Here is an 18,451-nt window from a genome sequence, read left to right as displayed (position 1 = left end):
CTAAAGAATCGGACTTTCACCAAAGGGATTTGCGGATGTGCACTTGCATAACAGCCAATAAGATCACTCTCTCTTTCTCTGAACTGACCTGTGATTGGCCAAAGTCTCCCATCACAGCCTCCCCTTTATAAAACCTGAAAAAAGAACCAAGAGGAGGCGTGGAAGTCTAGTTTTCTCTCAGACCACTTCAATTACAATATGTTGAAAAATTATTATAGAAATTTTGCTCAGTGACATCAAAAATGAACTGCCTACCCTAGCTTTAAGTAGTTTTTTTTTTTAAAAGCAGTATAAAGGAAGTAACATTCCTGAATACAATCATCTTGCAATAACAGAAAACCAGCAAGTATTCACCAAAACAACAGCTTCATTGCTCTCATCTAAATGATAACAGCTTCTACAGGATCATGCAAATGTTTTACATTTCTGAATATGATTCTGGGATTTCTAGCCAGTCATTTTCCACACTTAATAAATATATATAGAGACATAAGAATGTCTGGTGTTGTGGGTGGAACAATAACCAAACTTGATCTCTCCAGTGAAAGCAGACATATCTCCTCACCTAGACACTTTAAGTCTGGTTGAATATAAGATATTCTCAAAATAGAAACACAGAAAAGGCTAAGATTTCATGACTAACATACTGGAGTCTAGATGTAAGAGGTGACCTCTAACGGGGTGTCCTATCAGTTGTCAGTGTCACCACATTGCATCAGTTCATCACCCATGACATGCTGTCAGCCATGGAATGAGCTGGTGGCTCATTTTTTGAATCATTACATCACATTCATGATGTTTGCCAACATGAACATATCACTTTGCGGGACAGTCAACTCCCCAGGGCAATGGGACAGCAGGACAAATAATGTGACAGTAATGCAGTGGAAATCAGTCCCACAGACAATCAATTGAATTATCTGGTGCCTCAGAGCTAACCATCTTAGCAATCCTGCCACCAATCTAATCTATACATAGCTCTACAGTCAATGCTAATTGAATCTAGGAGAGATTCAAATTACTTCATTAGATGTCCAAAAGCTGGATAAGGACAGAAAGACAAAGAAGCTAATCTAAACGTAATAACAGCCAACTAAAACCACCTCTGACACTCTTCTATTAACTCAAATAAAAATAAATACAAACCAGACATGAGCTCACAACATCAAACACTTCTTTGTGGGCCTCTACACACTGCTGAAATATATATCATGTTGACAAAAGAAGCAAGCTTTTGATTTTTGGTGCGTTCTCTTAAGATGAACCATCTGTATATGCTCTACCCCCAAAGGGTTGTATGTCTGTCTGTTTGATACTACCACAATATTTACTGAACCATTTCCAGGCAGAAAACACCAAACCATAATGTCTACAATTCAAGTGCATGGTGATATAATTAATCACAATCATGAGCTCAATGTGAAAAGTAAAATGAAGGGGAGAAAATAGTCCTTCAAGTACCCAGGGTGATTAAAATGTGGGTTTTTTTTAAGGCAGGTGATCATATCATGACATCATGCATAAACACTACCTCACCTTCACCTTGCTGCCATGTAACCTACATTCCCCACTAATATAACACAAAACTGGCTGCTTTTTAATTAAAAACACTTGTTTGCATACCAAGATGGCTGAGTGATGATGTAATGACACTGAACTGAAAATGGCTTTGTGCAAAAACAGCCTGCACATGCCATTTTAATGACATCTAAAGGTTTAAGTATGTACACTGAAGCCACGCTCAAGCTTCCCGTATATTAAAAATATGAATATATTCTAATGCAAAACAAGTAGCAAGCCTGAGCCCAACCCTTTAAGAAGTTCTGATCCAGTGAGAGGCAGTTGCCACAACAGCAACAGTGATTCACAGTCTCTTTGTGTTAAAAAAACAACAACCCATACACTGACCCACTTAGGGAGAGATTTATCACACAAGCAGACACATGATGGAGACGCAAAACAATGATGGAGCGCCTGATGTCAAACGCGTTTATATGAGCACAGAGGCATGGCCATCGCTAGATAATAAGAGGGATCCTGGATGGCAGTACCACAGGGCTACTATAGGCGAAACCACACAAGCCTTACTCACCGTCCTGTGTATCGTTCCCGCGACTGCAATTGCTGCAAATGTGCTTTATCTCTTTCCCGATGTGACAGTGGATCGTAAAGGGCATGTTGTTGTTGTGGTGCGGATGCTGGCCGTGCCCTTTCTTGTTGCTGAGAGACATGATTTTGACCAGGCTGAACGCCTTTTTCTTAGGTTTCTCCACCGCTACGGGCGTTTCTCGGCACCCCGTGGAAAGCCAAGTGCCGTGCATGATGGTGGGCGCGGGATCCACCGACGGGTAATTGACCGTCTTGAACATCGTGGACGCGGAAAAAAAAACCCGGAGCTATGTTAAACGACGGTGTGGATTTTAAATTAGAGGGCCGTCAATTGACTCCTACCTGACCTACAGTAGCAGCTTCCATCGACCCCGAATCAGCCTCTATCCCCACACCTTTACCTGAGATCCACAATAATGTGACGCTACTCGGTGGCGCAATGCAAAAGTCGCTGCTGAGAGGGAATAAAAGCCCTGCTGCCAGATCCAAGTGAGCTAATAATAAAGTGGAGGGTGAGTAGTGAATGGCAGTGACTACCTCTCCCTCCCTGAGCTGTACACTGCAGTCGGTTGTAGCTAATCCACGATTAGTGGAGCTGAGCAGCGAAGGCCTGTGATTGGCTGCACGGATCTCTTCTCTAATAGGCCAGTGTGGGCGGAGGAAAGTTGTTCGTCTCATAATAGGATTCCAATAAATGTTTTTTATTTATTTTTTTATAGCAAGTTACATTACAAGACAGAGCCTTACATTACAACTAAAACTATCCCTCTGTAATTCATTTCATAAGGTTATAATTTGCTGGAACATAAGGGGTGTGCTTTTGGTCCAATCCCTCGTGTGATTTTTTTATTTTTTTAAATAAGAGAGAGAGAAAAACAGGCAATAGAGTCATACATTAAATCAGTGCTCCCCAAACTGGGGGGCGTGACCCCTAGGGGGCCGAGGGTTATAAAGGGGGTGGGGGGGGGGGGGGTGGCAAGGCTAAATTGAAATAATTTCATTGTTCTCTAATGCTGGTAAAAACGAAATCAGTTCATGACTCTACTCCAAATATTACAAATACAAAAAACAAAGATGAAAAAATATGACAAGACCATTCTTGCTATTTTTAGACAGAAAAGAGGGGCCCAGTAGAAAAACTTTGGGAACCACTGCATTAAACAATTTTGCAAGTCCAAAAGAGGATGGAAATATTAATGATATTATTACTAACAGGCTTGGTCAGATTACATTGAGACATTAATTGTGAGTATAAATTACATGGCCGTTTCTGTAATTGTAACACAATCCATAGGATTAAAAATGTAATTTAATCTGAATATTTTTTAAATATGTCAAGGTCAAGCATTTCAATTTTCCACAAGAGTTCCACAAATATTTTTTTAAAGTCATATTAATCATCTCAAGTATTTTAATGCAAATAAAAAAATGTTTTGCATATTAACCAAGAGGGGAAAAATGTTTGTTTTTTTTATTTTATTTTTTTTTAACTGTCTTTAATATAGCTCCATTATCATGAAAAACAATAAAAAAAATTACAAGATGATTATTTGGTTAAACTGATTTTATTATTTAGGTATGTGAAGGCCTTTAACGCCTCCACAAGAATTTTGAGTTGCTAACAATAAAAGAAGATTTTCTATCTGAAAGGAAGGAAATTAAGCACTTATGGGATAGCAGCCAGGTGCTCGAGACACTTGAGTAAAATGAGATGGTTTACTGTGATGAAAGCCATTCTGAGGGCAACTAGTGTTATAATAAAGCAGTGTGAAATGCAAGCAACAATCAATTGATCCATCATCATCCAGAAATGACATCACTGGATAACAAATTAAGAGCCTGTCCTCCACATTTATCCATCAATCTCACTGATGAAAAGCTTGTCACAAAGGCTGAAAGACTAAGGGAGATAAAGAAAGTCAGTTTTAAGTACAAGAGGCAACGGAGTCAAATGCAAAAGTGACAACATATATCCATAATTTGGGCATAATAACAGACATGAGCTCAGAGAATTCAAATCAAAAGAAAAGAAACACACCAAAGGGACTATAATCAGCGATCAGAAAAGCTCAAATGAGAGCTCTCAGCCTAAAGGAACAGCATTAAATATTCTTTCTTTACATCACAAATTCAAACAGAAACTAAGTTGATCCCTGAAGTTACAGAGTACATTTTGGAGGTAATTGATAACATTAATGGCTAGCTAATGAGGTGTTAATCATGGAAAGGATAACGGACCCCACGGCATTTCCAATCACGTTTCCTACAGAGCGGTGAATGGTCGTGGGTTGGGGAGTATCTTTGATGTTCCTTCAATGAGCTGCAGCTTATTCCAGTGACATCAAAGCCCTCTCTGAAATGAGGGACAGAAGCACTTGATTTACTCCCACCACGGTGCAATGCAGCAGCTGCCCTCCCTTGCCTCCTTTTTCAGTGCAAAGTTTCACTCTCTTGCATTCATGTGTGTTAGGAAACGGGCAAGAAAGAGCTATTTTTGGGGTCTTAAAACATTTTGCAGCAAAGAGCAAAAGGTTAACGGATAAAGGAGGGCAAGTCGTTGCCAGGCCTTAGATAATACTGCAGCAACGTGCGTCTCTGCATGTGTGTCTGTGAGTGAAAGAGTAAGAGGCTTTAAACACTCAAGAAATGTATGTTCATGTCTTCTGCACTGCTAGTTGTATAAACAACAGTGATAACCTTTGTCTCTCTGATTACTCCGATCAGTACACATTATTCTGCCTATAGGCCTTGAAATATCTTACTTAAGACTCAAGGCTCAAAGCCGGCATTGGCCTCAAAACTATGTTGACTTATACAGACCTACATCTTGTTAAGCTTGAGGCAGCTTCGGCCTCAATTTCCCTTTAGATCATTCTTACAAGAATTAGATAATTAAAGCTATGAGACAGGTCATTTGTCGGCTGCAAGGAGAAATGGTTGCATGTGGCAGCAGTTATATAACTTGTGTCAGGCAGTGCACATCACTTCTTCTCTTAATTTATAAGAGAAGAAAGGGCGAGCATGCATAAAGTTAATTAAAACAATTACATGGGCTTATAAGTGGTCATTATTTGTGATGTAACATTCTTTCATCATTCTCAAAAGATAGACTTTTAATTTTGATATGTCTTACTGTCACTATCTGTCTCACTATACAGGTTATTTACATTGTGTTAGAATGGTGTGCAGAGCTTATGTTAGATTTATGATATTAAGTTCCTTATATTGCACTTTGCATAATTCCCTTTTACAGTACCTTTATCTATGAAACTTCAATAATCTTTGTTTTACTTTAACTTGTCATTTAACTTTTTTGTTTCCATGGATGGCTCCTACAGCGACCCCTGCTGGCCATGGAGGGCTCTTTTTCCCTTTGCGTTATTATTTTTGTTAAGGTGTAAATGAGGTCCTTGGAGAGTTTGAGTTGGCTCAGCAACTGTTGCTGATATAGGCTAATTAGGCATTAATGGATTAACCAAACTCTAACCCTGGTCTGCACCTACTAAAAGTCACTCAAAGAGACACGTACCAACCAGGAAGACACTCAAAATGACCACAAAGAAACATTAACAGCAACAAAGAGAAGACACAGAAATTCTGCACTGAAATCTGTGGTCTTGACCAACTTAAATTAACACTGTTTTTTTTTTTTAGCTTTGTTTACCTTAAACCTAATAGTAATGTATTTTTACATGCAATAATCCATTTACTTAAGGTCAGACCTGGTCAGATAGAATTTGCAGACAGCTTTCAACCCTGTCTTCACTGCATCACCTGCCTCACTCTTCCTGCTTCAGAAGAAAAATATTTGATTAGATCCATTGGAGCTTGTGGAGTTTGTGTGTTATGTGGTTCCTTCCACAGACGCTTCTCTCTGTTTTTTGTGTGAAACTGCCTGGTGCTGGTCACTAAAAACCAAGTACACTTTCCTGTGGTTGACAACATACCTGACACGTATCACAAACTGTCAAAATAAACTTAAATCGACACAGTAAGCTCACCCAAAGCTGCTAAGAAGTATTTGCCAATCCTCTGTGACTCACATCTGATGGATACGTTGGCTCATAATGATGTTGCCAAGAAGCTTCAGTAAATGTTACTTCTTATGTACCCCTGTGAATAAGAGAAAGCTTGGTTTCTGCTACCCCTATAAGAATTATATGTAGAATAGTTGACATTTCACTGAAAAGAGAGTTAACAATGCTGTTTCCTTCATAATTCGGGTCCTGGTTGCCATGGATGTGGTGCAGGTTTTAGGCAAAACAAGCGTACAACTTCCGACCGAGCAGCCTGTCACTACAAATCTGCTGTTCCTGTTCTCCCTGCATCTCTCTGTCTCTTCCCATCTGTCATTCTCTCTCTGCATTATTTTGTTGTACTCCCTCATAGTTACACATGCACACACACATTTCCTTGACACAATGCGAAAGCGAATTAATAAGGTGGTAAAAGTGTGACACCTTGCCTTTTTTTTTACACTTTTCTTTCTTGATGTAGAGAAATGTGAATGATAGTTACGCAATTATAATCTGCACAGAGAATGAATCCTCACATTTTTTATGCAGTTCTTGGCTCCTCCTTCGGCATTAAGCTCAATCTTCCCCATGACAGGCAGCGCAGTAATGTGACATGATTATATAAAGTCAACAGACTCTTTAGGAGTGTAACAGTGATGTATTCATTTTGATAAGACATCCAACAGGGACACAGAGAAAGAGACAGACAAATGTCCAACTGAGTAAGATCTGCATGCATCTACTTGTTTTTTGGAAACAGTTGACAACTTTCCCTCATGACATTAATAGTCACTGTGAAAATAATTCTGCTCAGCCACCGAAGCCAACAGAAATGTTCAAATAGTACTGTCACACACTGTCAGGGATTGTGGTAAAATGCTTGGCGCTACAGTCCCAGAAAACTGTAAACAGATGACTGCTTGCTTTCATCTCTGTTATAATTTACTCCTGCCTGTCTTTTCCCCTTCTCCTCCTGTCTGCGTTTCCCTCTCTCAGTATGTTTTCTGGATGAACTGACAAGACTTGAATGCTAACACAACATATCAAGTGGGACCGCCTGATATAGAGACAGGTACCACTGAAAAATGTCACAGTAAAACTTAAGATGTCCTAATAACAGATTAACACTTGTCCAATGTGGTTTGATCATTTTACTTGATATCTAATTAATTAAAACCAGAATCAATGTTTTTTGTAGAAGAGCTCATATAGTTTCTAAAAATCTTGAAATAGGTATGGGACATTTCTACTATTTTTGCACTCAGTTAAGAAGTATGAATGAATATGAAGTGAGAAGAAAGAACAAGTCAAAAATAATAAAATAATACTTTGTGAAGTCACAATAAAATTGCTACAAACCATTGGAGTAGCTAAACACAAAATTTGCTCCAGTGAAGAGTGGGATTATATAAAACTCTTAATATCATCCATATGTATATTTCCTCTTTCTTACTGCAGTTATTTACTTTTTCCCAGAAGTATTATATTGTTAATGTTATTTTTCTTTCTGCCCCACCCCCCTTTTCTGAGCATATATTGTCTTTTCGTCATATCATTGTGTTTGTTATGTGTATTATTGTTGCCTTTATTAAAAATAAATAAATAAATAAGATAACACAAGAAAATTCTGTCAATTGGGAAAAAGTGTGCATGTAAAAAAAACAATTAGGCTAAAAAAAAGCCATCAAATAAAAGCCTAAAGCAATCCCCAATGTGTAATAACACTATTAAAAAACAGAGGATAAGCTTAACATAAACCTGAATTTCATCATGTGCAGCTATAATTTATTTAGCACGGCATTCATGCTATGAGTTGCAGTTAAAAAAATCCCCAGAAGCATAAAAATATTGAGATGTTGCATTAAATGTGGCCACTACAAGCTTTTCCCATGTTACAATGCCGCCATCTAGTGGCGTTATTTGGTCATTTTTGACACAAATTTCCAAAGCACCTTACACATCATGAACAGAGAATGGATTCAAATATGTCCGCTGCCTCTTTTATCACAGTACCACCCATGAGTACCACACGTGTGTTGCTTGTCTGCTTGCTAAATACCAGAATATTTACTATGCTACTGAATAACTGGGTCTTCTATGTGAAGTGTGCTTGTTCTCCCCGTGTTAGCGTGGGCTCTCACTGGGTACTCCGACTTCCTCTCACAGTCCAAAAACATGCACTTAGGTTTAATTGGTCACCAATTAAACCTAAGTGCATGTTTTTGGACTGTGTAGGTTCTACACTGGGGCCTACAGGGCCCACTGCCCCTGTGAAGAAGCCCTTGGCCCCTGCTGTGGCCCCAGTTTCAAATTATAATAAAATAATCAATTTGTAACGATTAATGATAGAACAATTCTTACCTATTTTTTGAAGAATATCTCATTGTACACAAAAGGAATGTGAACATTGTATAATAGTTTAATTGTGCAATAAAAGCTTGTGTACAAAAGATCATTCTCACTGTACTACATTTTCAAAATAAAAAAGTGATTGTGCACAAAAATTAGAAATGTCATTGTCGTACAAAAATGCTTTTATTGTTTGTAAGTCTCATTGATTCAATCAATGTATTTGTATCTTCCAAATATACTTAAATTAAGCTAAATTTAAGTTTTTGAATGGTTAAATATCATCTTTGCCGTTTGTTTTAATGTTTCCCTCTGATTTGAACACTGGCCCCCACAGTAAAATTGGTCTAGATTGCCACTGTTGGTGACTCTAAATTGCCCAAGAGCGTGATTGTCTGTCAGCCCTGTGATAGTCTGGCCACCTGTCCAGGCTGTACCGCCCATAGACATATATATGTGTGTGTGTCTATGGTACCGCCCCTCGCCTGTCCATTGAATACGCAAGTAGCTCCAAACAGCCCTTTTGAAAATGTAGGTAACTTCCCACCACTGCTTTCTTACCTTTGCACACAGGCCCATAACTAGCTGGGCTCTCTCTGTGTAAGTGGACAGTTCAGGGACAGTTTCCAACATTGTGCTAACAAACTCCCCCAGCAGACCATAGTTAGTACATTGAATGAGCCACCTGTCGGAGAGCAAGGCCGTTTTTCTCATATATACATAGGGTACATCCCATGTCCCTTATTTTATGCCTCCTCTATCCTCGCTTCGTTTCCTTGCGTCTCTCCATGCATCCCCAGTGGGCGAGACTAAGACGCAAGTGAACGGCGCTAAGTGAGCGAGGGAAGCAGAGATGCGAAATAAGAGACTTGGGATGTACCCTATGTCTATGATTTTTCTCCCCTGAAAAAAAGCCTGGTTGCTGATTGGACAGAACGCTAAGCCGGATGTGACGTAGTACTCGACACCAAAACAACAGCGCCATTTTAAAAGCCGGTGAAGTAGCGAATAGTCAAAACAATACTTTTGAAGGATAAGATGGAGCAGCAGAAGAAAACAACAACGAAAAGAGCATATGATAAGTGGACCGACGAAGAGGTACGGGCCATGTTGGCGTTCTGGGGCCAGGACACTGTGCAGAAAGGCTTCGAAAGCTCTCGGCGGAATGAGTGGATGTTCATGGAAATCTCGGCGCATCTGAACACGTTGGGGTTCCACCGTACACCACTCCGATGTCGCGAAAAACTCAAGAAACTTAAACAGCGCTACAGAACAATAAAGGACCACAACAACAGCAGTAGTGCCGGCCGAAAGGACAGCAAGTGGTACACGCTGATGGACACAATACTGACCAACAGGCCAGCATATTCAGCACACACGTCGGTCAAAGAGTCTGCAAGCTCACCTACAGTTACAACAACACAGAACACGGTCGACGAGGAGGAAAGCGATGTGGAGTCTACGTTAGCCTGGACATTAGTAAACGACCCCGACTCCCTGGCAGGTAAAAAATGCAGAACGTCACTTTACTTAACTTATTTATCAGTTAGGATTGTCGACAAAGCATCATGCAGGTATATAGCTCATGCATACGATGTGTAAGCTTGCTAGCATGCCCTGTGCGCGATGTTACGTGGCAGGGCTAAATTGAAATAATTTCATTGTTCTCCAATGCTGCACTGTAAAAAATAATCTGTTTAATTTACGGGAAAATACCGGCAGCTGTGGTTGCTAGAACTTCGCCGTAAAAATTACAATGAGTGGATTTTCTATTCTATAAATATGAGCAAAAACTTTAATTTAGACTGGATAACCCTGTTATTTTTGGGGTAATTGTGTCATTCATTCACACATCATGGTATTTCTCCATTAATTTTGCATGAAAATGTCATATTTTTTCAGCAAAATTGTGTTTCTTCCAGTTTATGACAGAAAAAAGTAAAAATGTTGTGCTATTCTTTACGGAATTCTAGATTTACGGTAATCAAAAGTGTCTAATGCGGTGATATACAATTTTTCATTTTACGCCCTATTTCTGATGTAATTTGACAGTGTTTTACTGTTATTTCTACAAGCATTTTTTACAGTGTGGTAAAAGCTAAATGAGACCATGACTACTCAAAATATTACAAATACAAAAAACAAGGATGAAAAAATGACAAGACCATTCTTGCTTGTTGTGTGGAGGTAGCCGGGGGGGCTTGAAAGTATTTTTTTAGATAGAAAAGGGGGCCCAGTAGGAAAACTTTGGGAACCACTGCCCTAACGGTAGATAAAACGATGGAAAGTGATGCTTTGCGGTAACTTATCAGGCTATCTCGGCTAATGTTAATGGAAACAATGCAGAATTTTGAAACCAAAAACAAAAGACTGATCGGTTTATTTACACTCTGATTATAAAAGCAGTTGTCTCTATGCTGTTACCTTACAGTTTAAAACATTTGTTTCCTCAGGTTTCCTTCCCCTTTCGTCTCTCCGTCTTATCGTCCCTCCTCTGCAGCTTGTGTCTGCAGCTCTGTGGGAGATAGTGAAGCAGGGAGCTGTGATATACTATGGTCTGCTGGAGGAGTTCGTTAGCACAGTGTTGGAAACTGTCCCTGAACTGCTCACTTACACAGAGAGAGTCCAGCTAGTTATGGGCCTGCGTGCAAAGGTAAGAAAGCAGTGGTGGAAAGTTACCTACAGTTGAAACCAGAAGTTTACATACACTATATAAAAAGACACATATGCTTTTTTTCTCACTGTCTGACATGAGATCAGACAATCACTTTTCCTGTTTTAGGTCCGTTAGGATTACCAAAATTATTTCTATTTGCTAGATGCCAAAATAATGAGAGAAGGATTTTTTTAAGACAATTTTTTATTACTTTCTTCAAAGCCAGAAGTTTACATACACTAACATTATTATGCCTTGAAACAATTTGGGAAAGCCCAGATGACAGCTGTCATGTCTTTGGAAGCTTCTGATAGGTTTATTGACAACATTTGAGTTAATTCGAGACACACCTGTGGATGTATTTTAAGGCACACCTGAAACACACTGCTTCTTTGTGTATAAATAAATACTTGGACAGGAATGCTTGTTGTAGCTGTGCTACTAGTATTAACTGTTTGAAATCTCTGAAGTACTTCTGCCCGAGAAAAACATCTTCTACATTTACCTGACTAATAAATATTAATGGTTACGTTGCAGATTCAGATTTTACTCACAAAATCTAACAATTACAATTTGCTGTTTATTTGTTTGACTACACGGCATTATATTAGAATCGAAAGCTCCACCTTGAGCAGACAAAAAGTACATTTAAGTAAAGTGTTCTGATAGTGCAGGTATTTTACTCTGCTAATGCTTTTACTTGTAATGAAGACCATTGCAGAATTGCTACTTTTAAGAAGTAATAGCCCTCATTTGCAACATGGCTGTTTAAGCCCCTCCTACAGCTTAAATATACTATGATAATTTTGAATGTATGTAGTTTTATTATGCACATTTAGCATCTAGGAAGTAGGTATAAATCTAACTGTATCATTAAGCACTCAGCACATGATCTCACCATACACAAGCTCAAATTCTGCCCATACATCTAAAACATCTTCTTAAACATTGTACTGATGGTGATAGCTGTCAGAAGATGGGCCATGCCTCTCAGGGCCACACCTCCACATGTGACTAAGTTGAAAAAAAAACAAGGCTTATTATTTTGTCTCTTTATTCGCCAACAGGTGGTGCTAGAGTTGTGCTGCAAGGATGGATTGGCCAGCCCACAGGCCATCCAGCATCATCTGAGCAGAATAAACGGCTACATTATAAACCAGGATGAAGAGGTGGGAGTTTGTTAAATCTCTGTCACCGTGTGTCATTTGCAATTACTGATCTGTTTTTATTTCCTTCTATAAGACTTCCAGCTCTGAGGTTAAAGCATCGGTGGCAAACTTCCTGAAGCTTGTTCACACTCTGGTGGATGATCAATGTCAGAGGGATATCTTTTATCAGGTGAGTCGGTTATCTCTTTTAATTATCAAGATTATGTCCTATGAGGGGGAAAAAAACAAATTTAAAAAGCCAATTTCTCAGTTCCTGTGATAATATGCCCTTTGGTTTTATCAGGTTGTTTAATGTCCTGATGATTGCTTTAATGTAACTTGATCTCCAGTGGAACCAAATGTAATAAATACTTTTCTCTTTATTCTGTAGAAAATCTTCCCAACAGTGTTCGGCCCTAAATATGACTCAGCCCTGCAGGCTCTAATGAGAAAATTCCTCTTCAATCTGCAGAAGCTGCTACCTGTTCCAAACCTTGAACAAGTCGGTAACAGTTTCGGCTGCATGTATTAAATATTATCACAGTATTTGTTTTCAATATATTAGCACAAAACCAATTAAATGTTTATGTTGTTATTCCTTTCTATCGTTCTCTAGAGAGAAATTTAATTGCTAAATTTAACTAAGTTGCAAGAAAATTAGTTTAGTACGTTCTGAATGTAAAACTGCCTAGTGGATATTATTTTTTCCTGCCTTCATCAACATGTCAGGTACTCCTGTCTACATCAGTGCATATATTTGTGGTAACTTGAAAACGAAGGACAATTTACGAGTGCTAGGTTCCGCAAGTTTTTTTTTTTGTGGGAGATGCTGAAAGACATTCTGGGAAATGTAGAAAAGTATTAACTAACCTGAGGTAGTTCAGTTACAATAACAAGGACATTGGTATGGAGTTAATAACAATATGCATGTATAAATATGAATTATGGAAAAAGTTTAAACACTGTGCAGGGGAGATTAGAAGCTGAAAGTGGCTTATGAAGATACAAACAAAATTTTTCAAATGCCTTTTGAATAATTAAACATTAATAAAATATAGGATAACATTTCCAAAATGCAAGAATGGAGTAAGTATAACAATATCTAACATTCTTCTGTTCTATTTCAAGACTTCCCTCTGGCTCAGTCTTTCCCCTTCCATCCTGAAAGAGTGTGCAGACTTCATGAATCAACCTGAGCCCCTGAACACACTTATTCAGCATCACAAACATCATGGCCACAAAGTTCCACAAGGTAGCACCGTCACACAATACCGTATGATCTTTCCTCTTATGTTTTAATTCCTAAAATTAATATGCTTGTCATTTTTCCTAGCTGTGTCTTCCTCCGGTGATGACTGCATACTTTCCAGCCTGTCCTGTCACCTGCCAAACATGGACAATGATGGAGACACACTTTGCAGTGAGACGAAAAGGGGGGAAGAAGAAGACTTGAAGGAAATAAATGCAGAATTAATAAGAAATGTTGAAATAAATGGACAGCAGCATGTTGATGATCTGACTGGAGACCAAGGAGCCTATATTGAAGTAATCCTCCAACCTTTTGATGAAAGTGACTCTAATGATGATGAAGACACGGACGAAAAATGCTTCCCCCATTTGAAATCTGGCAGCAGGACATCCTCAAAAACCTTCAAGTGTGCAGTTTGTGGCCAAGATTTTGGTTCCCTGAGCAAACTAAAGAAGCACAAGTTTACCCACAGCACAAACACGATGAGTCAGCCAAATTCTGTGAGCCAAAGTAGCTTGTTTGAGAAGATAAATTTACATCAGAAACCAAAGACTTGTGTTGGGAATAATGCTTCACGAAGTGAGCTTCCATCATTGGAAAGTGCTGAAGCACATGGCACATCGAATCTGGATAGCCTTTCAAACTTTCAGCAGTCTAATGATGACTCTAGTCTTGTTTGTCATGTTTGTAGCAAGGTTTTCACTTGCGTAAAGAATTTTGATGAACATCAGAAGACTTGTGTAGCAGAGACAGACCCACAGTGTTCCACGAGCACAGCTCAGCACTCCAAACCAAACCCTGCTGATGAGACCAAAGAGTCTACAGATGTGGCATCTTCTGACTCTCCACAAGAGCAAAGTAGTAAAAGAAGCAGTCGTGTCAAACAATGCTCTGTATGCGGGAAGATATTCACGTGTTCTGCTGACTTGACAAGGCACATAAGATGCCACACTGAACAGAGCCCTCACCTGCATTCTTACTGTGGGAAAGACTTTGGAAGCGATGAAGACTGTGAGATGCACCAGAAAGGTAAATGCAGAGCTGCACAGGACAATTACTCAAGCAATGCAAATAAAAGGAATCAGGAGAATTACGTTGTTTCCTGTAGTGTAACTCAGCTCCCATCAGCTTCCTCGCAGGATGAATCACCCCTGACATGTCAGGAATGTGGCCAGGATTTTACTGACTACAAGAGTTTTGAGCAGCACCGGAGCAAATGTTCCAAAATAGTTCCTCAAAGGGAAGAGCAAACAAATGCAAAACATGTCGTTATCAACGCTTGTAATTTCAAATCGGCCGACAATGCTGAGGCAAGTTCTGAAATGAAGGAAAGTGAAACTGCAAAAACTCCAGCCTCCGCAGATCGTGCAGATGGCTCGCAGAATAAATCTCGCAACATCAAGTGCACCATGTGTGAGAAGAGCTTCTCAGAAATTGTCCTCATGAGAAGACATTATTCTAAGTCACATAAAGTCCGAGGCTCGTACCCGTGTCCTCTGTGTAAGACCACTTTTGTGAGGTTGTCCGAATTGGTTCGACATCACCAAAACAAAAGATTGTACCAGTGCGCCGTCTGCAAGATATGTTACTCAGAGCTAAGGCTACTAAAGGATCATGAGAAGGTACACAGTGCAAGTGTGACACCACACATCTGTGAAAGGTGCGGGAAAAGCTTAAAATCTCTCCCTCTTCTGATTCTACACCAGAGCAAGTGCAGAGGGCAGCAATCAAACGTTTGTTCCTACTGTGGGAAACCATTCTGTTCAAAATACAGCTTGAAGGCTCATATGGTGAGCCACACAGGTGGCTACCCGTGCCCAGTCTGCGGGAAGAAATTCAATCAGAAAACGTACCTGAAATTCCATCTGTATAAACACACAGGGCAAGAGCCGTACCTCTGTGACACATGTGGGAAAGGCTGGCCGTGTGCCGCTCAGCTCAGGCTTCACATGATTGAACACTCGGAGGAAAGGCCGTTCAAGTGCAACGAGTGCGATGCGTGTTACAAGAGGGCGTCCCATCTGATGGCTCACCGTAGATCCAAGCACATCAGGTTGCGACCATTCGTGTGCAAGGTTTGCAGCAAAACCTTCAGATTAAACAATGAGCTGAAGAATCACATGATGATTCACACAGGGGAACGGCCTTTCGTGTGTCCAAGGTGTAACAAAAAATTCATGAAAAGATATCTCCTTAGGGCACACAGAGAAAAGGCATGTCTGTGACTTCATGGACTGTATACAGAACATATATGTACCTGAGCACTGGAGCAGGCAGAGCACAGATAACCCTACTATTAGACTTGTGTGTTTTTGCATCCCCACTTTTTGATCGTACCGCTTTGCAATTTTTAAAAACATTTCAGTGCTTTTTGGATCAAAAATATACAGGTATATCTTGATCCAAGCATTTTCCTCTTGTATCCTGGACAGTGTCTGAAGAATCAGATCCTGAGTTGCCCTTTCACATGTATAGCCAATGGAAATACTCAATTTGGTTTAAGTGAGGGGTTCAGGAGGCAGAAAATGTTTTGAAAAGTGCAGTTTGATTGTAATTCAGCAGCTTATTTTACAATCACAGGAAGTCCTCTCTCCTATTGGTGCTACCTTCACGGCGGAGTGATCAGGCCCAGTAAAAAACAATACTATGAAACAGAACTGGAGGAATTTGATACCCTTGTTTTTCTTTCTCTTTGTCATAGTGTCAGTATTGCAATGATCATTAATGGGGGAAAAACTAGGCCCATTTGAGATAAAAAAGAGGGAAAAACCAGGAGAATTGGAAAAGTCAACTGTGTATGAGACAGAATCAGGTTACCAACTGGAGAATGACCTCTCCCACCCCAGCTTATCATGTGCTCCCCAAATGTTAAAAAAAAAAATAATGCATTATACACACAAAATGTATCTGACAAATTATTTGCAATATAAACTGAGTTTTGTAGTAAAAAAGCAGTTTACTTGGTCATGATTGGAAGTTCTACATCTTCCTTTTCCTGTCACTATCTTGCACCCACACCCATGCATGTACTGCAACTTCTGTCATCATCTAATACTGTATATGTATGATGCCTTTTAAAATAAAGCTACAGATGTGAATAAACTACCACATTTTGTCTGATATTGTCATGGACTTTTCATTCCCTGAGAATAAAATTGAACTTGCTGCAGAGACTGTGTCAAATCAAAGTCTTTTGTAAATGTGCTGATGTCTACAAGGTTTCTCAGAGGGCTACAAGAAGCTCAAGGCTGTTTGAAAGAAGGAGGGGGAAGCAGACTCACAATTTTGGGGCGAATCCAAAGAACATAGTACAGAGGCCTCTGCGTACATGGAAGTGAAGCTGAAATGGTTTGCCAACAGAAAATATATACATCTATATGCAAGATGCAAGGTTCAATCATGTATGATCATTTTTTGTGTTTCTTTTTTTTGCTTCTGCTGCAATGTGCTATATAAATAGACGTAGAAATGCAAATGTAGATAGAGATAGATATTGTGAGCTGCAGATAACACCTTGACACTTGGTAAAGGACAAGTAGTTAATCAATAATCAAAATTGTTAGTGATTTTCTTTGGATCAACTAATCAATAATCCCCTAATCATTTCTGCACATTTAACCTTGTGCAGTAGCAGACTGTTGCAGAAAAGGCGTTGCTCCACCAGAGAGCAGTGGTGCTCCAGGGACTGCCTCACTCATGAGCCAGCCCAACTGTGTTTCATGTGCAGAATCAATAAGCTGATTCTTATAACAGTTCTTTCATAGGCCACATCTTACAACATGCCACAAATTGTCTATGAAAGGCCGTCCAGCTGTTGAAATAAAAAAATGACCTTTGGCCTCCAGAACATTTTGTTTTGGAAGTTGTTACGCATGACTGTAATCTACTTAGGATAAAGATAAAACTAATGCTAAATCTTTCATTAGATCAGTCGTCTCATCAGACCTTTTTTTTGTCCTTTTCATTTGTTCTGTGCTGAACCCTGTCTCTGCAGAGCACACAGGAACCCTCAATTTGGGATTTTCCACTTTGTCGTCTAATTAAGAAACAGTGTTGCAGGCACAGTGATAGAGGGTGACAGACAGCAGTTTTTTGGGGGCGGAGGAATATTAACATCTCTGTAATAACGATGCAGGAGGGTTGCAAGGACGTTTGTGTTAGGCTTGTTTAATGACATAAAATGCAATAAGGGAAAAGGGTATATTTTTCTATTTTGGGTGTTTTAAACAGGCTGTGAACAGGATGTGCTATACAAAAGCACACTGTGAGTAGAATAGGGTTTGGTTATGTGCTCACAGAATCACACTGCTTGACAGCAAAGTGTGTGCAGATGGAAACAGAAGAAATCCCACAAAATGAAAGCAATCTTCAGTGGGCTCTGTAACGCTTACTGGTATGCAGACTGTGCCACTCCTCTGGGACATTCTGACTGTCTCTGTCTGCAGAGACACTGTGAGATTTTTCTCTGACTGACACCTCCATCTGTCCTACTCGCTCTTGATGAACACCACAGTGTGGAGTGGACTGTCAACTAAAGAGCTTAGGTCCCCTCTGGCCCTCTTATGCCTCTGCTGAAGTTAAGACTAATATCTTCCGGTCGCAGGCACAGGTAGCTCAGCCTTATATAACACGTCACATCAAAGAGTTTATCTAATTACCAATGAGCCATGACTGCTGTCATCATTTAGACCATTATACAATGATTAATGATTTATTGTAAGGGTTGACACAAAAGGTGAATAATGTAAAAAAATAACAAATAGATTTCACCATGAAGCCAGACTTTTGCTTTTTTCAAATAAATGTAATTTTGAGGCTTTTCTTTTGTTGGATGGTCTTTCCTATTATAGTTTGCATGTTTTATTCTTCGTGCATTAAGTCTTTCTTTACTTCCTGTCTTTGTCTGCCTTTCCTCTGTTTACTA

At 39.5% G+C, this 18,451-nt stretch overlaps 2 protein-coding genes across 3 annotated transcripts in view; one reads left to right on the top strand and one right to left on the bottom strand.

Moving 5' to 3' along the window:
• LOC131979776 (phosphatase and actin regulator 1-like) overlaps nucleotides 1-18,451 on the bottom strand; it is a 61,503-nt gene that overhangs the window by 34,181 nt on the left and 8,871 nt on the right. Inside the window, exon 1 of one of the 2 annotated variants that reach the window (XM_059343791.1) lies at nucleotides 2,093-2,685. The exons of the other annotated variant lie outside the window; for it this stretch is intronic. Within the exon in view, the coding sequence (XP_059199774.1) occupies nucleotides 2,093-2,369 (277 nt within the window). The 5' untranslated portion in view covers nucleotides 2,370-2,685. Of the gene's footprint in view, nucleotides 1-2,092; nucleotides 2,686-18,451 lie in introns of those variants that run through there. 2 annotated transcript variants of the gene reach the window in all.
• Nucleotides 9,506-16,649, top strand: LOC131979775 (zinc finger protein 585B-like). The gene is made up of 7 exons (XM_059343790.1): nucleotides 9,506-9,978; nucleotides 10,928-11,127; nucleotides 12,198-12,299; nucleotides 12,373-12,468; nucleotides 12,670-12,780; nucleotides 13,407-13,530; nucleotides 13,612-16,649. Exons 1-7 carry the CDS (start codon nucleotides 9,513-9,515, stop codon nucleotides 15,750-15,752), a joined length of 3,240 nt encoding a protein of 1,079 aa, XP_059199773.1. The 5' UTR covers nucleotides 9,506-9,512; the 3' UTR covers nucleotides 15,753-16,649.

Source organism: Centropristis striata, chromosome 11 (genome assembly GCF_030273125.1).
Source record: "Centropristis striata isolate RG_2023a ecotype Rhode Island chromosome 11, C.striata_1.0, whole genome shotgun sequence".
Classification (NCBI taxonomy): Eukaryota; Metazoa; Chordata; class Actinopteri; order Perciformes; family Serranidae; genus Centropristis; species Centropristis striata.
This window is presented reverse-complemented; position numbering and strand designations above follow the sequence as displayed.

What these genes read in the sequence shown, in the direction of transcription:
- LOC131979775 (XM_059343790.1), top strand. Translation starts at nt 9,513, where the DNA reads ATGGAGCAGCAGAAGAAAACAACAACGAAAAGAGCATATGATAAGTGG. An exon ending in CGACCCCGACTCCCTGGCAG is followed by an intron (nt 9,979 to 10,927) that starts GTAAAAAATGCA and finishes TTGTTTCCTCAG; the next exon opens with GTTTCCTTCCCCTTTCGTCT. An exon ending in CTGTTCCAAACCTTGAACAA is followed by an intron (nt 12,781 to 13,406) that starts GTCGGTAACAGT and finishes TTCTATTTCAAG; the next exon opens with ACTTCCCTCTGGCTCAGTCT.